This window comes from Podarcis muralis, chromosome 8, assembly GCF_964188315.1.
Source record: "Podarcis muralis chromosome 8, rPodMur119.hap1.1, whole genome shotgun sequence".
NCBI lineage: Eukaryota > Metazoa > Chordata > Lepidosauria > Squamata > Lacertidae > Podarcis > Podarcis muralis.
The window spans coordinates 80,278,314-80,306,269 of NC_135662.1; the positions used below are offsets into that span (position 1 = coordinate 80,278,314).

Consider the following 27,956-nt stretch of genomic DNA (forward strand, 5'->3'; position numbering starts at 1 on the left):
TTTCTTGAATGCTTTTTAAAATTAATTCTCATTACTTATCTTCACCACCCTTCTTGGCCTCATTGTATGGGCATTTCCCAAACTGTCAACAGAATGATGACATAGTACTGCAACAAGATTGCATCCATTCTATTGTGTTGAAGATGTCCGGAAATGAAGCAAAAATAATGAGTCAGCATACATTCACATAGTGGTACTACTATAAATAAAGGATGAGGCCTATTAGTTATGACCCAGTAGTGAAGTCTTATTGCTGGGGATAACGCCAGATTAAGGCGTAGCTATGTTCTGCCACACAGAGCCTGAACAAGGAATGTTTCCACAAAATAATCAGACTTAGACAATGTAGCATCCATTTCAACTTTATAAGGACACAGTTCTATAAGGATTTACTTGTTGTGCTTAAACATGCTTCTGGTGAAGTGAACTCTAGCCCATGAAAACTTATGCCATAACAAATGTTTTGGTGTTTTAACCTTTTTGTTCTTTTCAATTGTTAGGATTTTAACCCCCTCTTTCACATTCTTCCTAGCTAAAACCGAACCCTTCCTTATCTCTTGTTAATACTAATAAAAACAGAAAATACTCCCTTTATTTTCATTTCAAACTCTTTTGGTATAGTTGAACTGACAGTCCTAATCTACCTTCAATAATTTTTAATTTATCAACACCCATTAGAACTTAACTCATAAGAAATCCAAATAGAAACAAAATGGTTTTTTTACAAACAAATTAACTCTGCCACATTAATTTACCAATAAATTTATACTTTTTATATTGAAAAAACCCGAGTCCTTAATGCATTCTGTTTCTCACAGAGCTATATTTTATGGCATTAATTATATTTTTCTGTCTTTTCTAATTTGAATTCTATATTAGAACGAAGTTTGATGTCGAGGCAGTTGTAGTACAACTGACATAGTTTACAACTCTTTGGTCTACCTTTTTAACTTCTGCCATGTTCTATTAACATTTTTTCCCTGCAGGTTTGCTTTGTCTGGTTGCATACGTTGTAGGGAGAAAATGAAATTAAATCTTTTAAAAATATCAAATTGTAAACAAGCCAGGCTGATTGTGAAATATATCGTCTTTATCAAAAAGACGCATTCAGTCAGCTTGAAAAGTGGAAAACAGTAGACCTGTGAGATAATGGGATCTAGACAATCTTTAATTTTGTGCACAGATGTGTGAATTAGTGTATGCAGGAATGTTTTCATATTATTTTTTTATGTAGGACATATGTTAAGTGGAAGGGTCTTGAGGGCAACAGAACTGGCTGTGGAACTGGCAGTGTTACAGATAGATACTCATTCTGCATTTGTAAGAAACATATTTATTTATTAAATACTTAAGGATTGCATTGCTGGATGCAATCAGCAACAGTATCAGTACAGCATTCTGTTTGCAAAAGGGATGCTGTTGCAGAAGACAAACAATGGAGTGGCCATTGCTTTTACATGTTGCTTGTGAACTTCCAGAGATACCTATTTGGCCACTGTTGCAAACAGCATGCTCGACTTAAGTCAGACTTTGATCTGATCCAGGAAGACAATTCTCTTTGCTTTTTGCCATGGTAGATAGGAAGAATGAAACAGTCATGTACAGAGGAAATGCCTCCTGCATTATTTTCAATGGACATGTATCCATTTACGGTAGCTATCACGACTTGATTTGCCACCTGTTTTTACTATTCCCCCACTCCAACTCCCTAGATGCTCTGTGAATTTCTCTTAGAAGCAAAAACAAAGTGACAGTTGCCACATGCTATGGCACTGAATGAGGGACGCGGGTGGTGCTGTGGTCTAAATCACAGAGCCTAGGGCTTGCCGATCAGAAGGTCGTCGGTTCGAATCCCCGCGACGGGGTGAGCTCCCATTGCTCAGTCTCTGCTCCTGCCCACCTAGCAGTTCGAAAGCACGTCAAAGTGCAAGTAGATAAATAGGTACCGCTTTGGCGGGAAGGTAAATGGCATTTCTATGCGCTGCTCTGGTTCGCCAGAAGCAGCTTAGTCATGCTTGCCACATGACCCGGGAGCTGTCTGCAGACAAACGCCGGCTCCCTCGGCCTTTAGAACGAGATTAGCGCGCAACCCCGGAGTCGTCTGCGACTGGATGTAACAGTCAGGGGTACCTTTACCTTTGGCACTGAATTCCACAGGCTAATTATTTATTGTTGCCAAGCAATGTGCATAGAGCTCTACACAGAACTTACAGGATGGATCGGTTTTGCATGGCGGTTTGCATCTTCGTGGTACGTTGTTGAAGACTAATCAGTGTTTTTGAGGTCGGGACGTACAACTACTGTGTGAATAGAGGGGCTAAAGTGTGCACAAGCCCCTTCTCAACGTGGCAAAATGTCACCAGTGACCGGGGTATGTTTACATCACTGCCTTAGTAAAGCCTGGTAAAAAGGAGACTGAGAGGAGATACGATAGCCATCTTCAAATCTCTACAAGGCTGCCACATGGAGGATGAAGCTTGTTTTCTCGGGTAGGACTCGAACCCATGGCTTCAAGTTGCAAGAAAACCTCAGAAAGAACTTTCTGATGTTAAGAAACGTTCAACAGAGGAATGGACTCCCCCGGGTGGTGGTGGACTCTCCTTCCTTGGAGGTTTTTAAGCAGAGGTCAGGTGGCCATCTCGCATGTATTATTTAGCTGAGATTCCTGTATTTTAAGAGGTTGGACTAGATGACCCTCGGGGTCATTTCCAACTCTGCAATTCTATGATTTAATAACACAGTGAAGTTGCTGCTTTTTCCTGGTGCGTTTCACAGCTCTCCTTCCCTTCCAGGCAGCTGTTCACGTCAGCACGGCTTCTTTAGTGTCGTATTTGTTTCTGTTTGCGAATGGTTTAAGGGCTCCAGCTGGTGGGAAGCTGGTTTGAGAAACAGTGCTCCAAACTGTGGAATCTTAATAGCAAAGTACAGGATTCATTAGCATTTTGGGTATAATGCATAAAACCCAGCACTGGGAAGGCAGCAAGGGCCCAGTAAATGGGGACTTCCGACCCAACAACCTGAGATCAGCCCACCAGCTTGTATCTGGCGGCTTTTCAGAGGCTACAAAAAAACCTTCTAGCTTTGCTTCCGAAAAGAAGAGCTGACTGGTACACAGATGGTGTGCGGTGATGCTGTGCTTGGTGCAGGCAAAGACACATTGCCAAGGACACTTGACATGTGGGAGGGACATTGGTTCGGAGGCTGAGAGCACATGCCTGGCATGGAAAAAAGGTTCCAGGCTCAGTCCTGGCTATCTTTCATTCATTTAAGTCTCTCAGGTAACAGAGCTTGAAGAGGTGTTGCTGCCCAAACCAGAACAAATCCAAACAAGCTCTCCAAGTATGAGTGGCGCCTTGCCAGGGCTTGATTTGCCTCCTGTTTTTGCTACTTTCCTCAGGGAAGAGAGAGAAAGCAAGAAAGGAGGGAGGTGCTGCCAGGCCTCAAAACATGGCTGATGGGCTGCCTTTGGCTTAGCAAGCCATGCCTTGAGCAGGCCTGGAGGAGACAGTTGAGGGCTAGGCCATGAGCGTAGGAACAAGACGTGGGAATAAATGAGAGTAAGACAGGTTCACCTCTGCATGTTTAGAGGAAGTTAAAGAAAAAAGTGCATTGTTCCTGAGGGAAACGAAAGAATAGGCAGTGGAACTCTGAACGTGAAGCCAGTGCCCCAGCCAAACGCCTCAAGTCTTTCCCAAGCGCCCCTCGGCTTGTGCCCAGCCAACCTTTTAACTCTGAAAGACCAAAGCAAAGAAATGATAATAATAACAAGAATAACCCGTGCGTCACGTGTGTGTGAAAGAGAGGGGCACCTGAGCACGCCACCGCCTCGAGGAAAGGGGCAGACGCCGCTGCGCCCCCTGCCTCGCGCCAAGCCGCCCCTTTCCCGCCTTCCCCAGCGGCCCTCTTTCCTCTCCCACCCGCCCCAGCCCGCCTTCCAATGGGCTGCTGGACGTGCCCAAGCCCTGCATCTCCTCCTGCGTCTCGCGTTGGTGTGCGTCGTCTCCTCAGCAGAAGAGCCGCCGTCCCCCAGCGGCAGCCGACCAGCCCTCTCCCGCCGCCGCCGCCGCCGCCGGGGAGGAAGGCAGGGCAGGAGCCGGGCGAGCGAGCCAAGAAGCCCAGTAGCAGGAGCCGAGAGGTGGCAGAAGGATTTGGGCGGGCGCACGGAAGGGCTCTCGCCTACTGCATCCAGCCGCCGCCGCCGCCGCCGTTTCCCCCCTTTTGGCCGGTTTGTGCGCGCCACTCTGCGCGCGCTGTGTGGCGCGGCGTGGTGTCTGCTTGCAGCAGCGGCGGCGGCGGCAACGGAGAAGCACGGCAGCGGCGGGAGGGCTCCGGGGGAATGCGGCACTAGCGTCCCCAGCCTTGTGGAAGAGCCGAGAACCCCCCTCCCGCCCCAATTGTTTTCCCCTCAGCCCTCGTCGCGTTTCCGCGTCGCCTCCGGAACCTGCACGGGAGCAGGGAGGCAAGCGCGCGCCCTCGCCCAGCCTGGCTGCGGCTGAGTGAGGGGCTGAGGAGGCGCCCTCGCGACCCGCCGCTTGTGGACTTGGGGGTGGGGTGGGTGGGAAACGGGGGTGGCGGGCGGCGGCTGCTGCTGGTTAGTGGTTCCATTTGGCCGCCCCGAGGAAGGAGCCGGCGCCATTGCCAGGAGGATTAGAGCCGGGGGGGCCGCAGCGTGCGCGCCCCTTCCTCCCTGCCGGGGCCATTGCCTGGCGGAGGGCAGCGGGCGCCCTCGTGCTTGTGCCCCCCTGACCTCTCCCGCAGGATGCCAGCCTTGCCCCGGCGGCCCAGCGCGGCCACCACCTCTGCCTTGCTGCTGCTCCTGCTGCTGCTGCTCCTGCAGCCGCCGCCGCCGCTGGTCTCCTCGGCTTGGTCGCGAAGCAACTCCCGGGCGCCGGCGGGGTCGCTGCCCCACGCCGCCGCCACGACCCCCATCGCCATCATGGGCTTGATGCCGCTCAGCGACTCGGTGGAGAAGGGCAGGATCGGCCGGGGGGTCCTGCCGGCCATGCAACTGGCCATGGAGCAGATCCTCAACGAGTCCTTGCTCGACCCTTACTCGCTGGACCTGCGCTACTACGACACCGAGGTGAGTGGGGCGGGAGGGGGCTCTCTCGGCGTGGCCAGCGCCGGGCACCTTTCGGTGGGGGGGGAGGGCGACACAGTCCCGTTGCCTTTACGCCGGATGGATGGGGCAGAAGGTGGGACCTGCCGCTGCCAGAGCCTTGGATGCCGACCTGCAGCCAGCTGTTGGGCATGGGATGGCAGGATGAGTGCTTCCAAGGGGAGGCCACCCGTTTAGATGGAGTCACTCGAGTTCCTGTTTGGGTTCCTCCTTGGTGCCTTAAATGCATATATAATTTAGATGCTATGCTGCAAGGCTTGGCCTTGGGCAGAAGCTGTGCGAGTCCAAAAGGGAAAGAGGAAATCATGTTGGAAGGGACTCCAGCTGTTTCAAAGGGAATCACTCCGATCCGTGTTTGTGTACCTCTCCAGAGCCCTTTCCCCCCGCTGCCAGTCTGCAGCAGCAGCAGCAGAGGCTGGCATTGGATGGAAAGGATGCGAGGAGGAGGAAAAAAGGCATTTCGAAGAGACTCCAGCTGTTTGGAACCGAATCACTTCGGATCTGATTCTCGCTGCCCCCACCCCTTTTGACATGCTCAGTGGCCTGGCTTCCACCACGCCACCAGAGGCTGGTGTTTAGCGAATTTGCAGCTGGTTCCCCGCGGGCAGCTGTTTCCTGGCCCAGCAGCCTGGGCTCAAACCTGCAGCCCTTGGCGTGCCGAAAAAGCGCCGCCCGTTATTCAAGCAACAGATGCACGTCAGGGATTTGTGGTTGGAGAGCTGCGAGCAGGCGCTTGGCCACCCGCATAGCTGAGCTTGAGCTGAGCTGCAGCGTTTGCGTACTTGGAGCGCCACTTGATGCTCTCCGTGAACTCCTGAAGGGCGAGCGGGAGGCCAGTCGGATTTCTAGCGCTTAGCGGGGAAGGGGAAGGCAGGCAGGAGAGGGATGCAGCGGGTGGGGTGGCTTGCCCTCCCCCCTTTAGCGATGCGAGGGGGGCAAAGAGAGGAGGATGCCGGCGCCTCCGTCTTTCGGGAGCAGCTGTTGTGATCCGTGGACACGCTGCCCCCTTCGGAGCGTCCTCTCCTTTGCGCTCCTCTTGGCGCACTCTCCTCTCTTGTCTCAGTTCGCGCTAGCTGGTTGGCAGGTACGGTGGCACACAAGACACAGAGGGGCTTGTTGGGAAACGGGGAAAGGATGAAGAAGAAAAGTGCGCGAGGATTTGGCTGGCATTCTTTCATCAGTCGGTTGTGCAAAACCAATCAGCCAGTGCCCAGAAAGAGTTAATTTTGCAGTTCCCCCCTCGTCGTCGTTTGTCTGCCATGCATAATTCTTCCTGTAAATGCTGGGTAACACATCTTGTGCACTTAGGCTGGGTGGGCCAAGGGCAAAGGGACCGTTGCAGAGCGCTCAGCGGAGAATTCCTTAGCCTGTTCAGTTTTCATTTCCTGATCATTCACACGAAGTTATCGAGGGGCTTTGTTGCGGACACGTTGGAGGCTTATTGTTTTGTGCTTGGATTTTTTTGGTCACAATTCAAGCAAACGTGTTTGCGGCAAATTAATGCTGATTCAATGTTGGACCTTTCCTGAAGGTGGCAGCAGTTTCTTATGTAATACTTATGCCTGACGATCACTGCCAAGATAAACCTGCTGTAAAGAGTGACTACTGAGAAGAAAGGTTAACTGTCCTCGTCCAAAATTTGTCTTAAGGTGACACCATGTAGGCTTCTTCCATTTTGCACTTGGTGTTTGGTAGAAATACAAATCAGGAGCAAACGAACATGCTTCGCTGTCATATACTTCATTGCACCTTTTGGTTTTTAAATTACTGGTTTTATTTAAATATTTTCTGCATCGTTCAACGTAATGCCCTTTCCACATTTGCTTAGAAAGGAAATCAAGGGACAGGAGCATTTAAAATAACCATCTTATGTGGAATTTATGTGTTGAGCAAGCGTCCAGCTGTGGTCATAGCAAGACTGTAATTCCTTATCTGTAGAAAACTGAAGGCAGGGTGATTATGATACTTATTTTTGTACAAATATAAATATTTGTCTATAAATTATCACCTTTGGTGTGAATTATTTGAATGAATGGCTTGAAAATGAGATTGTAATGGTAACAAGTAGGCAGGCAGTGCTTATTTCTTCATACGTCAGATGAAGAAAAGTCAAATTTACTTGAAAAGCATTTGGGATTTTGAAAACATTCATTACAACCTAAAATTCAAATAAGGAGGAATCTGTTTCTATAAGGTTACATTTGCAAGCATATATGAGAAGATAAAGGTTGCAATCCTAGACCTGCTTGCCTGGTAGTAAATCCAATTGAACTTAATAGTGCTTACTTTTGAGCGTCATGCATAGGTTCCCACTATTAAACAATCTGCAAAATGTGGAGTTTTGGAAAAGTGAGACCCAAGACTGCATTCCTTGGTTGATAATTGTAGCATCAGCTGAGAGTGTGCACATGTGAATGTACTATCACAGACAGAACACCACAGGCAGAACTTAAATATCTCATCAACATCAACCTCAGATGAGGCTGTCCCTGGAGTGGGTCACACATTCAGATTCCAGTCATTAGTTTAGGATGCATTAATTCATAGAGTCATAAAATCTAATGAACAGATAATGATTACTGTTGGAATGGAGCTACTTGTGATCTTTGAGAAGTTTAAGTATATATAATCTTTCTGTCATGTTTCAATATTAAGGAAAATGCATTTTTTTTTGTTGATCTCCCATTCCAGTTTTAGTTGTGTATACAGGTGTGACTAAAGGACCCTTGTGTTGCCTTCCAACTCTGCAATTCTGATTCTAGTTGCTGTAGAATGTGGATGGGTTGCACATCTGAACGCATGTATTGCTAAATGCAATGAGGCGACATCTGCATCTGAATGAATGTTCATGTTCACCCATAGGTTCCCGATCCACTGACAGAGATCCATGCATGGAATATGCTTCTGTGTGTGGTTCTCATTTTTCCAAGTGGAGCATGAAGGTTTAGTAACATCCTTTAAAAAAAAAAAAAAAAAGCACCTTTTTTTTTTGTACTCCAGGGAAGAAATCCTGTAAAATACCAAGGCAGACTTTGATCTTCTGAGTAGTCTCATGCTTGTTAACATACATTTCACTCATTTACTGATGTTAAACAGATATTATTAATAAGAAAAAATGTACAAGTTGAGCTAATGGAAATATGGAAAAGGAAGGAAGCGTGTGTTCTAGGCATTAAGCAGGTTTTGCATCTGTGAAGAGATGTAGCTATCTCGTCTTTTTCAGTATTTGCCACATGAATTTTTTACTATAAGAAGCTAGTTATGATTTAGGAAATGGAACTGTATAGTTTCTGAGAGCCATGTCACATGTGACAAGCGCATGAGTGTGAGTCTCTCCATGTATAAATGGCTTACCATGATTGGTGGCCTTGTAGGGGAGCATGCACAATCTTACACCATTGGTCTTCAACTGGTGGGGTGTTAGCACAAACCAGTGACACCCAGCACTGCATGTCTCATTTTTTTCTTTTGGTAAAACCTTTTTCTAACATAAAGAGGTTGTGTATATGAATGGATGACATGGGTGGGGGCGTTGCTTTCCTTTGTATTTACTTTCCACCAATTACTTCCCAGGAATGCACTGTTGCTTGCTAACTCACTTGTACTTCACTCTGAATGGGTTTGTGCTCTTGGCATAGATACCTATTAAACAGGTTTATCAGCTGAACCTGTACAATAGGTATCTACGCCAAGGGCACAATCCCATTTATATAAAACTGGGATGTCCAACAGGTTGATCGTGATCTACTAGTAGATGCCCGCGAGCTTTTGGTAGATCGTGGTCGATCTCTGGCTCCCTTTCCTTAGCATCACTAAAACTGACTCCTGCCTCGGCCCACCCTCCATTGTTGTTTGATCTCTGGAAGGGAAGACGGAGCGTTCTCTGTGCTGCTGTTTTCATCCATAGCGATCTTATTGTGAGTGACCTTACCCCTTTGTCCCTTGCCTTTAACCCCTCCCAAAAAACAGAAGTTCCCCCCAAAAGCTTTTTTTAACCCCTAAAAAACAACGGGACTCCTCCTCCGTTTTCAACTTTCAGCTGAAAACGGGGGTAGATCACTGCCAGTTTTTAATTCTGAAAGTAGATCGCAGTCTCTTGAGAGCTGGTCACCCCTGATATAAAACAACCAAAGGGTGTGACTCTTTGACTTGGGTCGATATAGGTAATGTATAGATTTATTTTCAGAACAATTGCTCTTAAAGTGCACATTGTATTTTACAGTCTAATCTCGAGTACTGCCAAGAACAAGACTGTATCCTTTATTTCCTCCCCAATGAATTTGTTTGCCCTAGAATTGTAGAGTTGGAAGGGACAACAAGGGTCATCTAGTCCAACCCCCTGAAATGTAGGAATATTTTGCCCAACGTGGGCCTTGTGAGTCTTGTGTTCTACTGACTGAACTGTGTTGTAATACGAACAATACCAAATGATGCCCTCTAACAGAAAATGTGGGTCCAATTGCTGCAGGCTAGGGTTAAAGGCAGATCTTGTGGCTAAAACATCTGACACCATGGGTGGGTTTCAGTGTAATGCTGAGTGGGTATGCATGAGTGGAACAAGGTCAACTTGCGTAATGGGGCTTTCCCCCACTCTCTTCTTATTGTGCCCCCAAACCCATGATGGATTTTCACCAGCCTTCCAGAACAGATTTAGGGGGCGCAGGGGGAGGAGAAGGGAGAAAGCCCCATTGCATGAGCACACCCCATTCTGCTCATGCAACAACTTAGTTGAATCCTGCCCTCTTCTTCTATACAAGGCAAAAAATGATATACATATAGGAAATCAGAAGCAAATGCGAAAAGAAATATTGGCTGTGGAACTGTCCGTGGTGCTAGATCTCTTGAGACCTGTGCCTGCAAAGTGGAGTTGCCCAGCAGTGTAAAAATCACATACTGCTAATATATTCTTGCTTTATTGCATTAAGGTTCATTTATTAAACATTATAAATTGCTCAATATATAGTGGTTGCTGTTAACAGAAGTCTGTCAGAGGTTTTTATGCGCAGAAAGGTTAAAATCGTCCATTTCTTAGTTGCTCCATTACATAAGGAATAAATGAAGAAGTGATATGCTGTGCTTACCTGAACTGAGTTGTAATGGATGGGTGTGTTTGGTGCCTTGTATTGCATTGTGAGTGGTAAATTGTACAGATTATTTCTTAAATACCGAATAAAAATTGTTTTTAAAAGGTGATTTTGTTTTTCTGTTGAGACGTCAGCACAAACTCTCTCTCCTCCCCTCCTGGGATGGTAACAAGATCCTATGGTGACCCTACTTGTTGCCTGACAAATTTTGGCTTACATTCCATAGTTTCGAGAACATTGGTCTCATTTTTTGAAAGTGTGGTTGATAGCCAGAATGATCTATTACTGGCTTATGAGTCATCAGGTCCAGTTTTGTCAGGACATCACGTGACAGTTTTTGTGTGCTAACACGTTGGGGAACAAAAAGTTAGGCTTTGAATTTAGGACTTTGGTAGTAATTCACATGTATCTACTCACAGAGCATAAGGCTATCCCCGCAGGAACTTCAGCAGGAAAGTACAGTGTTGCATTGCCCTGCTCAATAGGTTGAAGCCAATGGGACAAGCAGTGGGTGGGCGTTGTAAATGACAGCTCATTGCTCAGGAGAAGTGGTGGCTGGATCACCTTCCTTCCAGGAAAGTTCAGGAGGACACTTGGAGAGGGGAAAGAGAAAAGAGACGCACCAGGTCTCTTTCCTCTGAAGTAATGTGCTCTAATACGGGACATGGGTGGCGCTGTGGGTTAAACCACAGAGCCTAGGACTTGCCGATCAGAAGGTCGGCGGTTCGAATCCGTGCAACGGGGTGAGCTCCCGTCGCTCTGTCCCAGTCCCTGCCAACCTAGCAGTTCGAAAGCACGTCAATGTGCAAGTAGATAAATAGGTACCGCTCCGACAGGAAGGTAAACGGCGTTTCCATGCACTGCTCTGGTTCGGCAGAAGCGGCTTAGTCATGCTGGCCACATGACCTGGAAGCTGTACGCCGGCTCCCTCGGCCAATGAAGTGAGCTGAGCGCCGCAATCCCAGAGTTGGTCACGACTGGGCCTAATGGTCAGGGGTCCCTTTGTTGTTGTTGTTTAGTCGTTTAGTCGTGTCCGACTCTTCGTGACCCCATGGACCAGAGCACGCCAGGCACCCCTGTCTTCCACTGCCTCCCGCAGTTTGGTCAGACTCATGTTTGTAGCTTCGAGAACACTGTCCAACCATCTCGTCCTCTGTCGCCCCCTTCTCCTTGTGCCCTCCATCTTTCCCAACATCAGGGTCTTCTCCAGGGAGTCTTCTCTTCTCATGAGGTGGCCAAAGTACTGGAGCCTCAGCTTCACGATCTGTCCTTCCAATGAGCACTCAGGGCTGATTTCCTTAAGAATGGATGCGTTTGATCTTCTTGCAGTCCATGGGACTCTCAAGAGTCTTCTCCAGCACCATAATTCAAAAGCATCAATTCTTCGGCGATCAGCTTTCTTTATGGTCCAGCTCTCACTTCCATACATCACTAGGGGTCCCTTTACCTTACCTTTAATGTGCTCTAATACTGGGCTGTTGAACTCAAAGGCTGAAATCTGCATACAGTCTGCTTAGCTCTTAATTACTGGGATTTAAACACCCTAAATGTATGCAGGGTTGTGGCAAGGATCTTTTAAACACTGTGCAGAAAATATTGAATGTGAAATAAATTTATCTTAAAAATGATTTGTGACATGCTGTCATTTTCAGTGCAGTGCCTGAATTTGAAGTTGTTCCATTTCCGTGAATTAAACCCAATATTTAAATTGGTTTAATGAATTTTTTATTCAAAAGCATTATACACCATTTTTGTACAGGGTCATGTTTGGTGGCAAGGCTAAAGAGGTACAGATAATTTTTTTTAAAAAAAAGTTATCCATCCTATGGTTTTGGGGTGGGATGGGCTACAAGCCCGAATGAATTAATGAAGTAACAAATGTGTTAATGAAAGAGATTAAATTTAGCAGCACACGAGGAACAGAATCCAGCATTTTTCATCTTGCAAGCAAATAAGTTTAGCACGCGCTTACAAATAATTGTATTTCTACTAATCAATAGCACTGAAAAGAAAGTTAAAACAGCACTGCCATGTTTCTAAATCAGGACCTAATCTATTGCAGTTGCTTTAATTTCTCTGTAAAGCATGATTAGGGCCTTATGAAAATTCTGTACACCATTTGGAGAGAAAAGTAAATTGAGGATTTGGTCTCATGTTTATGGCAAAGTTACAGAAGCCTGTACATATTTAGAATAAGGGGCATGGTGTTGCATATATTAGCACTGTTTTTGCTTATGCGCAAAAGGGGAGGAATTAGTACAGTATCTATAAAGGGATGCTCTGGTCCTTCCTGCCTGGAACCCATGATGCCTGGTGCTGGCTGTTTGGGAGAAACCTGTGGTTAATGAAGTACATGCCTGCTTGCACTTTTTCTCTCTTAACTGGAGAAAAACTATCTTAGCAAGCAGGAGACTCAGGTTCAAACTCCACTTGGCTATGAAGCTGTTGTGAGGATAAAACTGGGAATGGGGATCATATATGTTGCCTTGAGCTCATTGGAGAAAAGGTGGGATATAAATGAAATAAGGTAAAATAAATAAATGTAGTTGGGTCCCTAGATAGGGTTCTAAAATGAAGTTCAGGGCTGCATCCCAATATGGTCTGACTGACATTGAACAAAAAAAAATCACTCCAGTTTTGATTTGACAGTATTTTTGATCGATCTAACAGGGTTTCCTCTTTAATTTCAGAATCAAATATGTTGCCAACAGTCATCCAATCTGTATCTGTACTAAAAAGAATAATTGCTGTAGGTCAGTAATGCCTAGCTTGGTGACTGGGGCTGTTGAGAATTGTAGTCCAAAACATGTGGAGGCTCCCAGATTAGGAAAGACTGAAACATTTTTTTCTAGCATCATGATTTTGATCCTGTGGCCATTGCTGATCCATTTGCCATTTATTCTGTTCTGTTTTCTGCCTTTTGGTTAGCTCTGTTGTCACCTGTTAGTTCATTAAGGTGAGCAACCTGAAGTATTAGATATGAGGAAGATGGGAACTGGACTTTCTCTCTCCTGCCTATTCTGGTCAACCTGCCATTTTCTGCAGGCCACAAAGATCTTGTCTTGACATAACAGGCCTTTTGAGGATAAGAAGTTTGCAGTCTTTCCCCCATAAGGTATGCTGCTTTTAACAGTTGTACATTTTCCCTTCCCAGTGCTCCATTGCTTTATGCACATTATTTCAGTGAAGGTTAAAACAACTCTATAATTACTATCCCCATATTACAGTTGGGAAGGCTGTAGCCTGCCCAAGGTATTCTCTGAGGGTATGGCAAAACCCAGGTAGGAACTTGGTATCCAGTTGCTAAAGGCACAGAATATCAGTGGAGGGACGGGGGAACTGTCATCCATGCAATCAGGAATACAGTGGTGCCTCGGGTTAAGAACTTAATTTGTTCCAGAGGTCTGTTCTTAACTTGAAACTGTTCTTAACCTGAGACACCACTTTAGCTAATGGGGCCTCCTGCTGCCACCGCGCTGCCACCATGCGATTTCTGTTCTCATCTCAAGCAAAGTTCTTAACCAGAGGTACTATTTCTGGGTTAGCGGAGTCTGTAACCTGAAGCGACTGTAACCCAAGGTACCACTGTATGGGTAAAGAGTGTGGATACTTTTCTTTCTCTTTTATTGCAGATGTATGGCAGACTAGGTAAATTTATGGTAGGCTACTGCACCTGCTTACATTTCTCGCCAATCCTGCCTGCCCTGTGTTCATGCAACTCTACGATTTTGATGAGGCACTACAAATCCTCCAATGGAGGCTGCATGATGACTGCCTTACCTTTTTATGTATATAGGAAGAAATAGTTATTTGGTCTCTTCTATACATCCATGCCAGATAGCACCTCACATCTCTACTAATGCCTGCATTGAAAGAGAAGCTGTGATGTCACAATCCTATCTTGCTTGGCAAACTTCAAATTACATTTGCTTGAAAACTTTAATAGTTATGACAACATTGCCCATTGAACACGTAATTGAATACAGTTATGACCCTGATACTGAAACCTGACAGCTAAAAGAAATCCCCAATGCCCAACTTGACTGGTAGTGTATCTATTCATTATGTTTCTAATTAATTTTATGAGCCTATGCATGTCTAAACAGAAAATCTTCCATGCCACATCATCGCACAGTTTATAAGTGATTTTGTGTGTGGTAGTGTGAGAGAAAGAGAGAAACTTAACAAAACACTTATCCATGTGGAATTCTCTCTGACTGGCATCATGCATAAGTCAGGCTATTGGTTCTTACATTTGCTGTGTTAGCAAGTCTGTGCAAAGTGCTCCAGGGCCACGGATGGCTTGCATACCAATACCGTGTGAATTTAGTTATGTGGAATCCAGTACCGGTGACTTTATTCTGCATGCCTTTCATCAGGTCTCAGTTGTCTACAGTGGAAGTCTATACATGCCCACTCAGGCCATGTACTCAGTACACCTTTAAACACCTGTGAAGCGCATCTTTCTCTGTTCTGGACACTGTAGTTCATTCCTCACAGAGTTACAGTTCCCAGCACCCCTTAACAAAGTCCTGTACCCAGAATTCTTTTGGGGGAAAGAATGTGCTTCAGAGTAGGGTGTGCACAGCCTCAGAAGAACTCCCCTTGGAGTTCACTGGGACGGACTCCCAGGTAAGTGTGTATAGGAGTGCAGTTGCCTTAAATACTAAGAGAAGATAATTGAGTTTGTAAAACCAGCCAGCTTGAAACCTGTATGTCCTAAATGTGTGGTTTCCCAGGCAACTTTAATTCTCCTCTCTGTTGAGGCAAGTATCCTGATGGGAAAAATAGTATGTAGTCATGTAACCAGGGAATGTTTCATAATGCCTGTGAAGAAGAAAGAAGCAGCGTATGGCCACACAAGCAAGTGCAGATCTCAGGCTCTCTCACCAAGGCATTTAAAAACAAACCAACAACCCCTTTCCTTATACCTTTTTTTTTTTTTTTTTTTGTAAGCAGGAAACGACAGGCCAAAGTAAATGGTGACCATGTGGGAAATAAGATTCTCCTGTTAGCAAGCTGGAAGCTTGAGCCATTAAACAGTCTGCACAGATGAGCTGCAGTGCTTACTGGCAGCAGCAAGAGGGAAGATAAAGGCTTGAGACTGCCATGTTTGGCGCGGAGCTCTTCCCATTGGAGCTAGAGAAATATTAGCAGCAGCTTGATGTGAAGAAGTCAGCAGGTGGTATGCACACATTTTCGTACAATATTGCACGCCTGCTGATGTGCAGAAACATCAAAAATGATATTTTAAAATATGAAAATTCCCGTGAACAGACAGATCTGTATCCTGAAGAATTATTATTCTAATATGTTTATAAATTTGTCAACTAGGGGGTGATGAATTGTGCTAGCGAAATGTCCAAAATGACAAATATTTAAAATTAGACTTGGCAGAACAGTTTGCCTCGAGAATTATTCTTGTGAGGAACTGATTCACAGCAGCACTGCTGTGAGCAGGATTACTGTCCAAATTGGAAAATCCAGCCTTGGAGAGCAGTTTATCCTTTAATAACAATTAGCTCTGTTCTTAGAGAGACACAGCAGCCCAAGGAAGTAGCAACTTCAAAATGTCAGACTGACAGACAAGCTGGGGCCTGTTTGCTCTAGAGATGAAAGCTCCAAAGGGAGGAAGGAAGTCAGAGAGAAAGTCTGAGGAATATGTTTACTTGGAAATGGAGGACGGGCCTTCTGGTAATTTGCGCGCTGCTAATGATCAGATGTTCCGAGGAGCGACCTACTGCTCGACCTCGCACTCTCATATCCATTCTTGGGCTTTTACCTGTCAGTCATTTTACAGGGCATGGTAACCTAACAGCAGGTGTATTACCTGCAATTCATATAGCCTTGCAACATTTACGCAGGCACTCATGGATTCTGAAGAACTACGAACTCCAAGTAACATTAAAGGACACTCAGGTAAATTCTAATGCACTTGTTAAAAACATTTTGGTTGTGTGTTGTTTCGAAACCCTTTAGAGTTTGTTACTGTCCCTCTCCCCCACAGTTCCCTCATATACAAGGGGATTGTGCGACGAGGCAAATTAGTTTTAGAGTCCTTAATTTTCTCTCTGATACTTTCTGTTGTGGATTACAGTGGTGCCTGAACCTGAGATACTTTTAAATAGCATCTAGGATGATCAAATGCAAAATGGGGCAGGGCTCTTGTACAGCCACAGCTATCCTGTTTGTCTCCTAATATATGACATTTCATAATTTTAAGTCAGACTATTGATCCGTCTAATCTAGAATTATCTACCCCCAGGGAGCAGCTCCTCACAGGCCCTGCCCCCAACCCACCCCTCAGCACCGTTACCTGAGATACCTTTACGTAGAGATGCTACTGAGTGAACCTGAGACTTTATATATATGAAGCATTTGCGCTGTGTGGAATTCTCTGTTTCACGCAGCTGAAAGCAGAGGGGCCCTTTTCATCTATAGTATCTTTCCATCCTAGTGGTATATAAATGTCATATCAAAGGACAAGGTGCGGTACTTTATCAAAATGGCACCACTGCACAGTTTCTATTCAATGGAATACAAGTTTGTATGTCTCAATGTCTCACGTATGCCTTAAAAATCATTTATGTGCATTGCCTCATTTGTGGGAACGCAGAGCATTGAGGTTGGTGGACGCAAGATCTACAGCATGTTTCAAAGGTCTGTTTCTTGGATGTATTAAAAAAAAATAATAGCAAAAAAATTGTATTTAAAAGCAATGTGATGAGTACATGATGAACACAAACTTTCCCCCTTTTAAGGATGGGGTTTGAACCATGTGGGTGGGGGATGATTGCCTCCCACAAGGGCACCCTTAATGAGGAAGACATTAATACATTAAGGTTGAAGTTATGTGCACATTTACTTAGGAATCAGCCCATGGAGCAAAAAGTAAATGTGGTATGGGAAAATATGTAGAATGTCCCAGATTCAGTCTCTTGTTGTTTAGTCGTGTCCGACTCTTCATGACCCCATGGACCAGAGCACGCCAGGCACTTCTGTCTTCCACTGCCTCCCGCAGTTTGGTCAAACTCATGCTGGTAGCTTCGAGAACACTATCCAACCATCTTGTCCTCTGTCGTCCCCTTCTCCTAGTGCCCTCCATCTTTCCCAACATCAGGGTCTTTTCCAGGGAGTCTTCTCTTCTCATGAGGTGGCCAAAGTATTAGAGCCTCAGCTTCACGATCTGTCCTTCCAGAGAGCACTCAGGGCTGATTTCCTTCAGAATGGAGAGTTTTGATCTTCTTGCAGCCCATGGGACTCTCAAGAGTCTCCTCTAGCACCATAATTCAAAAGCGTCAATTCTTCAGTGACCAGCCTTCTTTATGGTCCAGCTTTCACTTCCATATATCACTACTGGGAAAATTCAGTCTCTAGCTCCTCTAATTAAACTTTGAAAGCTCTCAGGTAAAAAAAAGGACCAGGAAAAGACTTTGGATTAGATGGGTCTGTGATCTGAGTCAGTGCACAGCAGCTTCATATGTATCCAAAATAATAATAATAATAATAATAATAATAATAATAATAATAATAATAATAACAAACAGTGGTAGTTATAGACCGAATTAAGCATTGCTTTTTAAATCTGATCCACAACTGTCTCTGTAGCTTTTCGGAAATGGAAGTGATCAGGATGCAGTGACAGACAGGGCTAGTCTGTCTTTCAATGCTGGTATAGAAAAGTGAATTTTGGCGGCTTCAACGTGTCATGATGAAGCTGCGCTTGTGGAATGTTTCTTTTCTACACGTATTGAGATATATGCAGGAGCACTGCCCTCTTTTGCATCTGTTATTTTTACTAGCAAATCTTATCAGGTAGATGATTGTGTAGGCCCTGATTTGGTTTTCAGGAGGTATGCATTAAAGCTCACTTTGGAAACTTTGGTTGCAGCTCATTTCTATTTTCAGCAGGCAATTGATGGGAAAGTGCTATGAAATGAGAAATTCATATGTTTAAAACCACAACAGATTATTAGTCGGTGCTGGAGCAGCGTGATTCTAAATATCTCATTCTAATTACATTGCACAACGTAACTGTCAGGTGCTAGAACCACTGACAAAATGTATTCTGCGAGACACGGCTGTACCTGAATGGCTTTTTATGGTAGATTGAGGGAAAGGACTTTTGATAGTAGAGGAGGCCTGGAGGGTCATTTTGACAATGGCTACTTTTGTTTTGGCAAAGGTCACTGGTGGTATGTGACCCCTGGAGTCCCCAATAATGCTGCCCTTCACTTTAGGTTTCAGCCACCAAGAGGGGAGCGGGGAGCAGAAAGGTGTTTGCTTCTGTTCAGATAAACGCCTAGCTCCAGGGCACTCTTGTTGATAATATGTTCTCTATTACCATTGTTTGTTAGTATCTTGAGGGCAACATGCATGCAAAGGTTTTTTGGGAGGTGGGATTAAAAAAAATAATAATAGCAGGATTTTCCTGGGTACTACGCAGGTTCATCATCTCACACTAACTCCACTTCTGCCTGTATTTTGGTCCCCAGTATGTCTGTATGCAGCTCACCCTCTGAAGAAATAGTATCTAAGTACATGTGGGGAAATGCGTCTTTCATTTGACAAGAGCAAAGTTTTTGAGGCTTTCAGTCACGAGAGGGAGGCCTTTTTCACATCAGCATGTTTGCTGTGGAACTTGTGTTCGTTGTGGATGATTCTGGGGCGCTTTCTTGAGTTTACCCTCAATTCACATATGGCACTGGCCAGGTATAAAGGGTCTCCCTGTTACCTTGCATGAACTCAAGAGTGCAACCTCAAACATACCCAAATGCTCCCTCCCTCGTGGCTGCGCATTGCATGGAAGATTTGCTGTGCGGGGCAAGCTTTGATTCGGCATTGTTCACGTAACTGAGGAACCTGTGATGAGTTTCCGAGTTCTGCAGGTTCCCCGGAACACAGTTTGAAAAAATCATGGATATATATGTCCATCTCTGCCCACCCCCACCTCTGCAGCTTTCTGTGGCAGACATGCAAGGGGTTCTTGTCGTCAGGAGAAGCCATACCCAGAAGACAGACACAATTGCTTTACAGTAAACACAATCTCTCCTTTGCTTACATGTTGACTGGTCTCTGGCTTCTGAGCTTATGCATCAGCTGCCATGGGTCCTTGTCACTTAAGACACAGGTTCTTAAGAGCTTTATGATATTTCTTAGTCTCCCTGTATTAGTCTACTCAGAAAGGAACATCAGAGATATTTTAAATTTCTCTCTGTTTCCATCAGTACATTCATATGACGTTAGCTAGCAGCAGGGATTCCCTCTCCTTTTCACTGTGAAATTCAAATGGAGAACTGGTCAGGTAACCAAACATGATCTGCTACGATAGCCAAGGCTTTGTTGTGCTTTGTAAAATTGTTGTATTCATGTCTTTTGGTGATTAGAATTTCTCTGGGAGCTGCTTACCTGGTTTTGATTTAAAGTTAATGAACAATTGTTAACCACTTTCATAATCAGAGTCTTTATTTGATTATGAACTATAATGCTGCTATAGGTTTCCCTAATCTTCCCTCTGAATACTGGACAGAAGGATGCTGAGATTTATTTTTTTAGACTAAACAACTAAACAACAACAACAACAACATTAAATGTGGAAAAAATATATGTGAAGCTGGTTAATGTTCATTGCACAAGCAAAGGCTAAAATATTTGTGACTTTTGGGTTAGTGAAAAGACAATTGAGAGGACCTATAATAGGTATGCAAAATTACGGACAGTGTTAATGTTCTTTCATGGGAAAACCACCATGGCAGCAATAAAGAAAATGTGAATATACAAGACAACGTTAGCGCATCTCTTGAAAGCTAAACGTATCAGTAGGATGAAGCAGCAATATTGTCAGCTAAGTTTTAGAACTTCGAAATCTACTTTGCTGACTCTTTGGATCAGAAAGGCGGGATATAAATTATGTGAATAAAAACAGTCCTTTTTTATAATAGGAGATGTAAGTCTGCAGTCCTGTGCTTGCTTGGGAGTTAATCCAAATGAAGTCAGAGCATAGGAGTAAACATGCATAGAATCATACCATATCACTGGAAGCTGAACTATATTTGACTTGGAATGCATTTGTTTTAAATAAAAGATGAAGGCAGTGCTATAATGCTGTAATGTTAAAGTATTATTTTTTTTTAGTGACTAATATGGCTAAAATATTAAGGGAAGCGGGTGGCGTTGTGGGTTGTACGCCGGCTCCCTTGGCCAATAAAGCGAGATGAGCACCACAACCCCAGAGTCGGTCACGACTGGACCTAATGGTCAGGGGTCCCTTTACCTTTACCTTTACCTTATGGCTAAAATAAAAACACTTTCCAATCATGGTTTTGGGAAGTGATCATACTTATTATTTTTTTTTAAAAAAAAGATTTATGTCATAGTATTATGAGGCATTTTATTTTAATTTTAAATATGTATACGGACGAAAGACTGTTTTTGGTGCATTTTAGAGTGATAAAATGGCACCCATGACAAAAATTATAATGAATGTGTGGTAAGCTGTAATAAGTTAACTGTCCTGATATATCACTGCCTACATGGAAACTCTGACATTTTAAAAATATGTCAGAGTAGTGCTAGAGGCATTTACACCTATGGAGACTGCTACCCTTCCATTTTTCTGGGGGGAAAAGTCAGGCTTCCTGCAGTCTGGGAAAAGACACAAGAACCACAGGGATAATGCTGGATGATGATAATTGGATGCCCCATAAAATGTGAATGACTGAAGCATGACAACTCTGCACTAAACATCTTGTGTGGAAGCAGCCTCCCAGGCTGTTGGATGGACAGCCTTTCTCCTGATACCACTAATTTTTAGAACATCTCCAATATTTCCCCAGAGTTATGTTAACTGCAGCTGAACCGTCCTACTGTGAACTTGACCATTATATTCTGATGAAGTGAGCTCCGATCCACAAAAACTACTGCTGCAATAGATTTGTTAAGTATTTAAGATGCTGCAGAACTATTAGCTTTATTCCATATACTGTACAAACCTTTTAGGATTTTCCAAAATCCTGATGGGAAAAAGGAACCAAGAGCATTGTCGCATATATTATTCCATGTCAAAATGGCGCAACAGATCTGCATAGTCAGTTGTACAACACACTAGAAGATCAAACCATTGTGTCTCTCAAGTTGTGATACGAAGTGCTATAAGTTAGAAGTTCAGGTATATGGACCACCGTATGCCATAAATACATATTTTAAACAGCACATTTCTTTTCAAATCTCTGCTCCCCCACCTTATTCAGTACTAACACTTAGTGCGTAAAACCGTTAAGGGATAAAGCACACCTCTGTCCTTCAAGAGATGTGATCTCTCAGCAATACAGACTCAACAAGCTGTTCAGCTCAGCCTGAGTTCATGCGAGTTAAACATATCCATTACTAAGGCTATTCAGTTTGCCTAGAATAGACGTGTGCCCTGCAATGCATTAACACAAGGGGAGGTGGGGAGAAAGCGAAGGAATCCCAGCCTGCCAATCAGACTGATATCCATGTTACTCGCTGCTTTCCTAGATTCCCTGTCATCTACAAGAAATGTCTTGATGGCACTGGGACCAGCGGCATCAACACCCAATTCAACACGCTGTCCAAAAGTCACCTTCCTGCTCCACTTGCCCGAAAACACTTGGCCCCTCCCTCCCCACAACAAAGCTCTGGTGTGAGTCCCCTGGGCAAGGACAGGCACAGACTCATCAGGCCAAGAGGAGATAGGCATCAGGTATGAACAACGACCCTCACATATTTGCAAATGACATTTCAGTTGCTAAGTCCCACCTACCCTATTCTGCCATTGCCAAAGGATTTTCAGATTGGAGCATTGGAGGGTTATACTAAAACTATGGGTGGTTGCTATGTATATACTGATGTAGACAGCAGAGTGTAAAATGTAGCTGGGTGTCTGTAAACACATAGTGGAGAGCCCCCAGTTGATTTGGGAATCCCAGTGTGTGTTCCCCATGTCTGTTTTATTTTATTTTCCATTGGATTTGGAATCCTATCATTTCTCCATGCACCCAGTGCCAAATAAATTTCATCCTCACACCAAGCCTGTGAGGTAAAGGTAAAGGGACCCCTGACCATTAGGTCCAGTCTTGACCGACTCTGGGGTTGCGGCACTCATCTCGCTTTATTGGCCGAGGGAGCCGGCGTACAGCTTCTGGATCATGTGGCCAGCATGATGAAGCCGCTTCTGGCAAACCAGAGCAGCGCACGGAAACGCTGTTTACCTTCCTGCCTGAGGGGTACCTATTTATCTACTTGCACTTTGACATGCTTTCGAACTGCTAGGTTGGCAGGAGCAGGGACCGAGCAATGGGAGCTCACCCCGATGCGAGGATTCTAACCGCCGACCTTCTGATTGGCAAGTCCTAGGCTCTGTGGTTTAACCCAGAGCGCCACCCGCGTCCCTTAGCCTGTGAGGTATTTCAGGCTAAAAGACGGTAACTGGCCCAAGGTCTCCCAGTGAAGTGTGCAAGTGAAGTTGGAACTTAGGTCTTCCAACATTTTGTCCGCTACACCACACTGATTATTGTATTTACAAATCCACATCTCAGTCTTGTGCTTTGCTGATGTTTGTCACTGTGAATGCTGATGCATATGCAGCAAAAATACTTTCCATCTAAAATGTGAATTGGCCCTCACTGGCAAATGAAATCCCCAATAGAATTCAAAACCTTGGTTGTCATGGCTGATGTGAGAGAGCAGATGAATAAGGGGTGGAGGCAATTCACCAGTTTACTTTGCTGACATGTGCAAAGTCTTCTTGGATGGTGGCCTTTTTTTTGCTGTCACAATTGACCTCGTTTAAAGATGATGGTTCTGGACTCATTACGTGCACTTAAGCTTGCCAGTCTTGTGGGGTGGTGCCTTACAATTATTAACTGTGTCATGCTCTTTCCCCATTTTAATGTTATTTTTAACAGGAGGCTTATACAGAGCAAGGGACGCGGGTGGCGCTATGGGTAAAAGCCTCAGCGCCTAGGGCTTGCCGATCGAAAGGTCGGCGGTTCGAATCCCCGCGGCGGGGTGCGCTCCCGTTGCTCAGTCCCAGCGCCTGCCAACCTAGCACCCCCGGGTGCAAGTAGATAAATAGGGACCGCTTACTAGCGGAAAGGTAAACGGCGTTTCCGTGTGCGGCTCTGGCTCGCCAGATGCAGCTTTGTCATGCTGGCCACGTGACCCGGAAGTGTCTCCGGACAGCGCTGGCCCCCGGCCTCTTGAGTGAGATGGGCGCACAACCCTAGAGTCTGTCAAGACTGGCCCGTACGGGCAGGGGTACCTTTACCTTTACCTTTATATAGAGCAAACATGGAAACCCTTGTTGGGAAGAAATACAGCATATAAATTATAAATAAAACAAATGGATTATTCTCAGAAATAAAAAATCACCCGGTTCTTTGATTTCTAAAAACTGCTTAAGCAAGAATGTACAGTTCCACAGTGGCAACAGTTCAGTGCAACAACAGACCAAACATTAGCATTTAAAGTGTTTTCTTATACCCTGAACACGCTTCAAAAGCATTAATAGGCAAATGTTAACATTTTCTTGCTGTGAGGTAAATAGGTGCCATGACTAATTTTTCTGATTAAAAACCAGGGATTTTACTTACAGAGAAGTTAAATGTTCTGCTCTTTGAGAAACCCTATGTCAAATCCTCCGCCCACAGATTTGACCTGAACGCTTTGGAGCGAATGATAAAATTCCACCGGGTTTAATGGTGCAGAATCTGCTGGAGGTGTCATTCTCTGAATATGGAAGTAGGAAGAAAGCCGACTCTTAATTAGAGCCCCCCCCCCCGAGAATATGATCAGGAAATGCTTTTGAAGTGTGTTTATGATGCAGCTCATCTAAGGGCCCTGGAGGATCCCTATTTTTTTTTGAGGAAGGGGCAAAGTCTATCAGCAGCACGTATAAAAGGAAGCAAAAACATGCAGCTGTCAGCAGCTTGTGTTGACAGTTGCTGGACTGCCAATACAGTGGTACCTCAGGTTACATATGCTTCAGGTTACATACGCTTCAGGTTACAGACTCCGCTAAACCAGAAACAGTGCTTCAGGTTAAGAACTTTGCTTCAGGATGAGAACAGAAATCGTGCTCCGGCGGCAGCGGGATGCCCCATTAGCTAAAGTGGTGCTTCAGGTTAAGAACAGTTTCAGGTTAAGAACGGACCTCCAGAACGAATTAAGTACTTAACCCGAGGTACCACTGGGCTGGACTGTTTGTTTGGCCTCCTTTACCCTGTCCCCAGCCTTCATTTAGATCCTTTCCCAAGCCTGTTCCCCATCTGTCTAGTCTCAGTTGTCCTGGCCATATTCCTTCCTAAACCTGCCTGTCTTTCTGCTGACCAGCGGTGTTTCCTGCATTTCCTCTTGCCCCTGGCAGTCCATGGTTGTTGTATTCTCTTGTGCTGAGCTGCTACATATGATTATAGGGGACACAACTAAAATATCATGACACCACCACCGCACACTTATATAAGGATTCACCATGAAATATCTGTTTTGCTATGCTTAACATAGTCGTTTCCAGCCTCTTTGGGCATGTGGGCACATTTTGAATTTTGAGGGAGTGCTAAGGGTGCCAGTCGCAAAATGCCTGCCGTGAACACAAAGGAGCAAATTCATCTAAGTAGGTGTGCTAGCAGGAGCCTGTGCAACAAGTCCAGCTAGTGCAATGGGACTTCTCCCCTCTCTTCGACTGTGCACTCCTATGCTATGGGGGATGTGGAGAACCCCCAGAACATCACACCGGGGGAGGAGAGGGGAGAATGTCCCATTCGTCAAACTGAAACATTTGCGCAGATGGAAGAATGTGATTCTGATACATGCAAGTAAGAGTCTCTGATATCTTGTTTTGGGTAGAATATTTCTTTTGTATAAAACCTGGACTATTTCCCCATTATTATTATTATTATTATTATTATTATTATTATTATTATTATTATTTTGCAGTCATTATATGGAGAAGTTTCAAGAACTTTGTTTTTTTTAAAAAAATGATATTTATTAAAGTTTAACAATTACAAAAAAAGAAAAGCAGACAATAAAAAGTTACAATACTTCAAAAATAAAAGAAAATACAATAAAAAACAGTACAACAAAGCAATAAAAAAGAGAAAACAAAAACATTTAAAAACAAAAACATTTAAAAAAACCACACCCAGTATTTTCATATGTTTATCTTTCATTTACTTGTTTCCTCAACTTCCTTACACCTCCCTTTTTTGTATTCTAATTCAATTAGCTGTTTCAGCAAGTCCTTTCCCTCTTTCTCAGATTTTGTTCTAGAATTTATCTTAATGCAATTTAACCTTAAATTTTACACTTTGACCCATTAACAATCCATTTTTACTTAATTCTTTATAACCTTTCTGCTAAAATCATGTAAGTTCATTCCAGCATCCTTCTAACATTCATTAATTTTACAATATTTCTGTAAATATACTTTAAATTTTTTTCCAATCTTCTTCCACCGAGTTTCAAGAACTTTGAAGCATAACTGCTTCCACGGACAAGATACCTATTTAGAAGACTATTTAAATAGTATTTAGGGCACTCCTTTGTTATCGGTGTTAACAGTTAATCTTATTTGTGGGGTGAATTTCACAAGAAGCTTTTCAGGTGTCATATTTATACCAAGCACATTTTTAAAAGGTTAACATTTTCCAAGGAGCTTGTATGTTCCCCAGTATATATTTGCACAGGCTTAATTGGACCTGTTGTCTAATTTAAAAGGTGTGAAGTGTGGGCAGGTAATAAAAATTACAAAAAAATAGGGAGGACAAGGTAAGTAAGCACTAATTTTAGGTAGTAACGTTAAGGGTGCAAAACTTGACGTGATTATGAATACACACCTGCCTCTGAAAACAGTTTCTGCACGCTCCTCTGTAAAGTATTGGGTTTTGGGGAAAAAATGTGCTTGTATCCTAATGCCATTGTGTCCTGTATGTCAGTGCGACTCAAAAGTGGTGGTCTATGGACTGGTGCCAATCCACAATCCACCAGCTAGTGGCCCCCAGTGACACAGCTCAGGTTGGGTGGAATGCTTCAGGAACCAAATACAATAGCTTGAGAAGCACTGCTGTGTGTCTCCATTCCTGTTCCATATTACTGGCTATTGCTACCGCTGGGCATATTCTGTTACATATTAAGGAGAGGAAAGGACATACGCTTTTAATGCGTTAGACACATGTTAAGCATTCCACTTGCATTGGTCCAAAGTCCAATGATGCTACTGTATTGTCAGCTTTACAGTAGTCTGAAACACAGTGGAATCCTATGCATGCCTACTCAGAATTAATCCCGGTTGAGTACAATGGGCTTTACTCCCAGTAAGAGTGTATAGGATTATGGTCATAATTGCCTTGGCTTCCTGTTAACTTCCAAGGCCAATCCAATACTCTGCTTCTTATGTTGGTGAGCATCTGCTCCCAAGTATTCTGCCTTATCAGTTCATCCTACAGAGGCTTGCTCTCTCTTCCTTTATTTTCTGGTCAGAATGTGATGCAGAGTCTTTACAGTGGCAGCCCCTACCCATTGGATTTCTTTTTCCTGGGGAAGCATGGCTGGCCTTTCTCTGCTGTTTTCTGTTTTTCTGACAGCCCCCCGCCTTATTAAGGAATGCATTGTAGGACTTGTGCTCTGAGCAGCGATATTTTCTCAGCATTTTTTATGGCTAGCTTTCAGGTGTTTTCATTATTTGTTCTTATGTGTATTTAATTGAAAATTGCTTTGTGTGCTTTAATGGAATGGAATAGCAATTAATAAGCTTTATAAATAGTTAATTAGCTGAATAGTGCTGCCAGTTGTGTTTTGCTCATTTATTAACATGTGACAAAATTGTGATGTCTGCTTGCTTTTTACCTCACCTTCTTTCTCTACTGAACTGAGTCCTGTGTTTGGGCTGTGCTACTTGAGGATGAAGGTGAGGGTTTACCTGATTGAATTCTTCTATACATAAAAGGGATTCCCTGCACATAGAAAACTACCATGTCAGGAAGAAGCCTAGCTTATTTTTATGTAAAAACATATTTTGTTGCATTGTGCAAAATATGAGAAAGCCAGGGTTGAACTGATACTACCCTTGCTGGTACCTTTCCCAGGAAAATCAGAGGCTCACTATGTCAGGTTCCTATTGGAAGACCGGACAAATGCTAGAACATTAGCAGTGGCAAAGTTTTTATCGGTGGTTGCAGGAACAAATAATCCCTATATTCTGAACAAAATGCTTCTGTAACCTGGAGGTAGGCTGTATGAATTGTGTACTGCTTTGTAATGATTTGTTGCGTCTCTGGACCGAAATAAAGGTTGTTGTTGATGATGATTTTTATGTATAAAAAGGTAAAGGGACCCCTGACCGTTAAGTCCAGTTGCGGACAACTCTGGGGTTGTAGGGCTCATCTCGCTTTACTGTCCGCAGACAGCTTCCAAGTCATGTGGCCAGCATGACTAAGCCGCTTCTGGCGAAGCCAAAGCAGCGCACGGAAACGCCGTTTGCCTTCCCACCGGAGTGGTACCTATTTATCTACTTGCACTTTGACGTGCTTTCGAATGTATACAGATACATTATAACCTGCACATAGAAAACTAGACTGGGCTCTTCCCCCCCCCCCCAACATGCTAATTTTCTATGTGCCTGAATTATTCTTTTGTATCAAGGAGCATTCCATTCTATGAGCCCCCACCTGCAATTATGAAATGCTGCCAGTCAGCCATTGGTTGCACCACCTCATTAAAAACTAGGCTTTGGT

The 27,956-nt window shown here is 44.1% G+C and overlaps 1 protein-coding gene across 2 annotated transcripts in view; it reads left to right on the forward strand.

Annotated features, from left to right (window-relative positions):
- The first annotated feature begins 4,581 nt into the window (after positions 1-4,581).
- Positions 4,582-27,956, forward strand: part of GABBR2 (gamma-aminobutyric acid type B receptor subunit 2) — a 292,240-nt gene continuing 268,865 nt past the window's right edge. For both annotated transcript variants that reach the window (XR_013394045.1, XM_077933377.1), the window contains exon 1: positions 4,582-5,083. Coding sequence is in view for 1 of the 2 variants with exons in the window: in XM_077933377.1 (XP_077789503.1) it covers positions 4,760-5,083 (324 nt within the window). In the remaining variant the exon portion in view is untranslated. The remainder of the gene's footprint in view (positions 5,084-27,956) is intronic.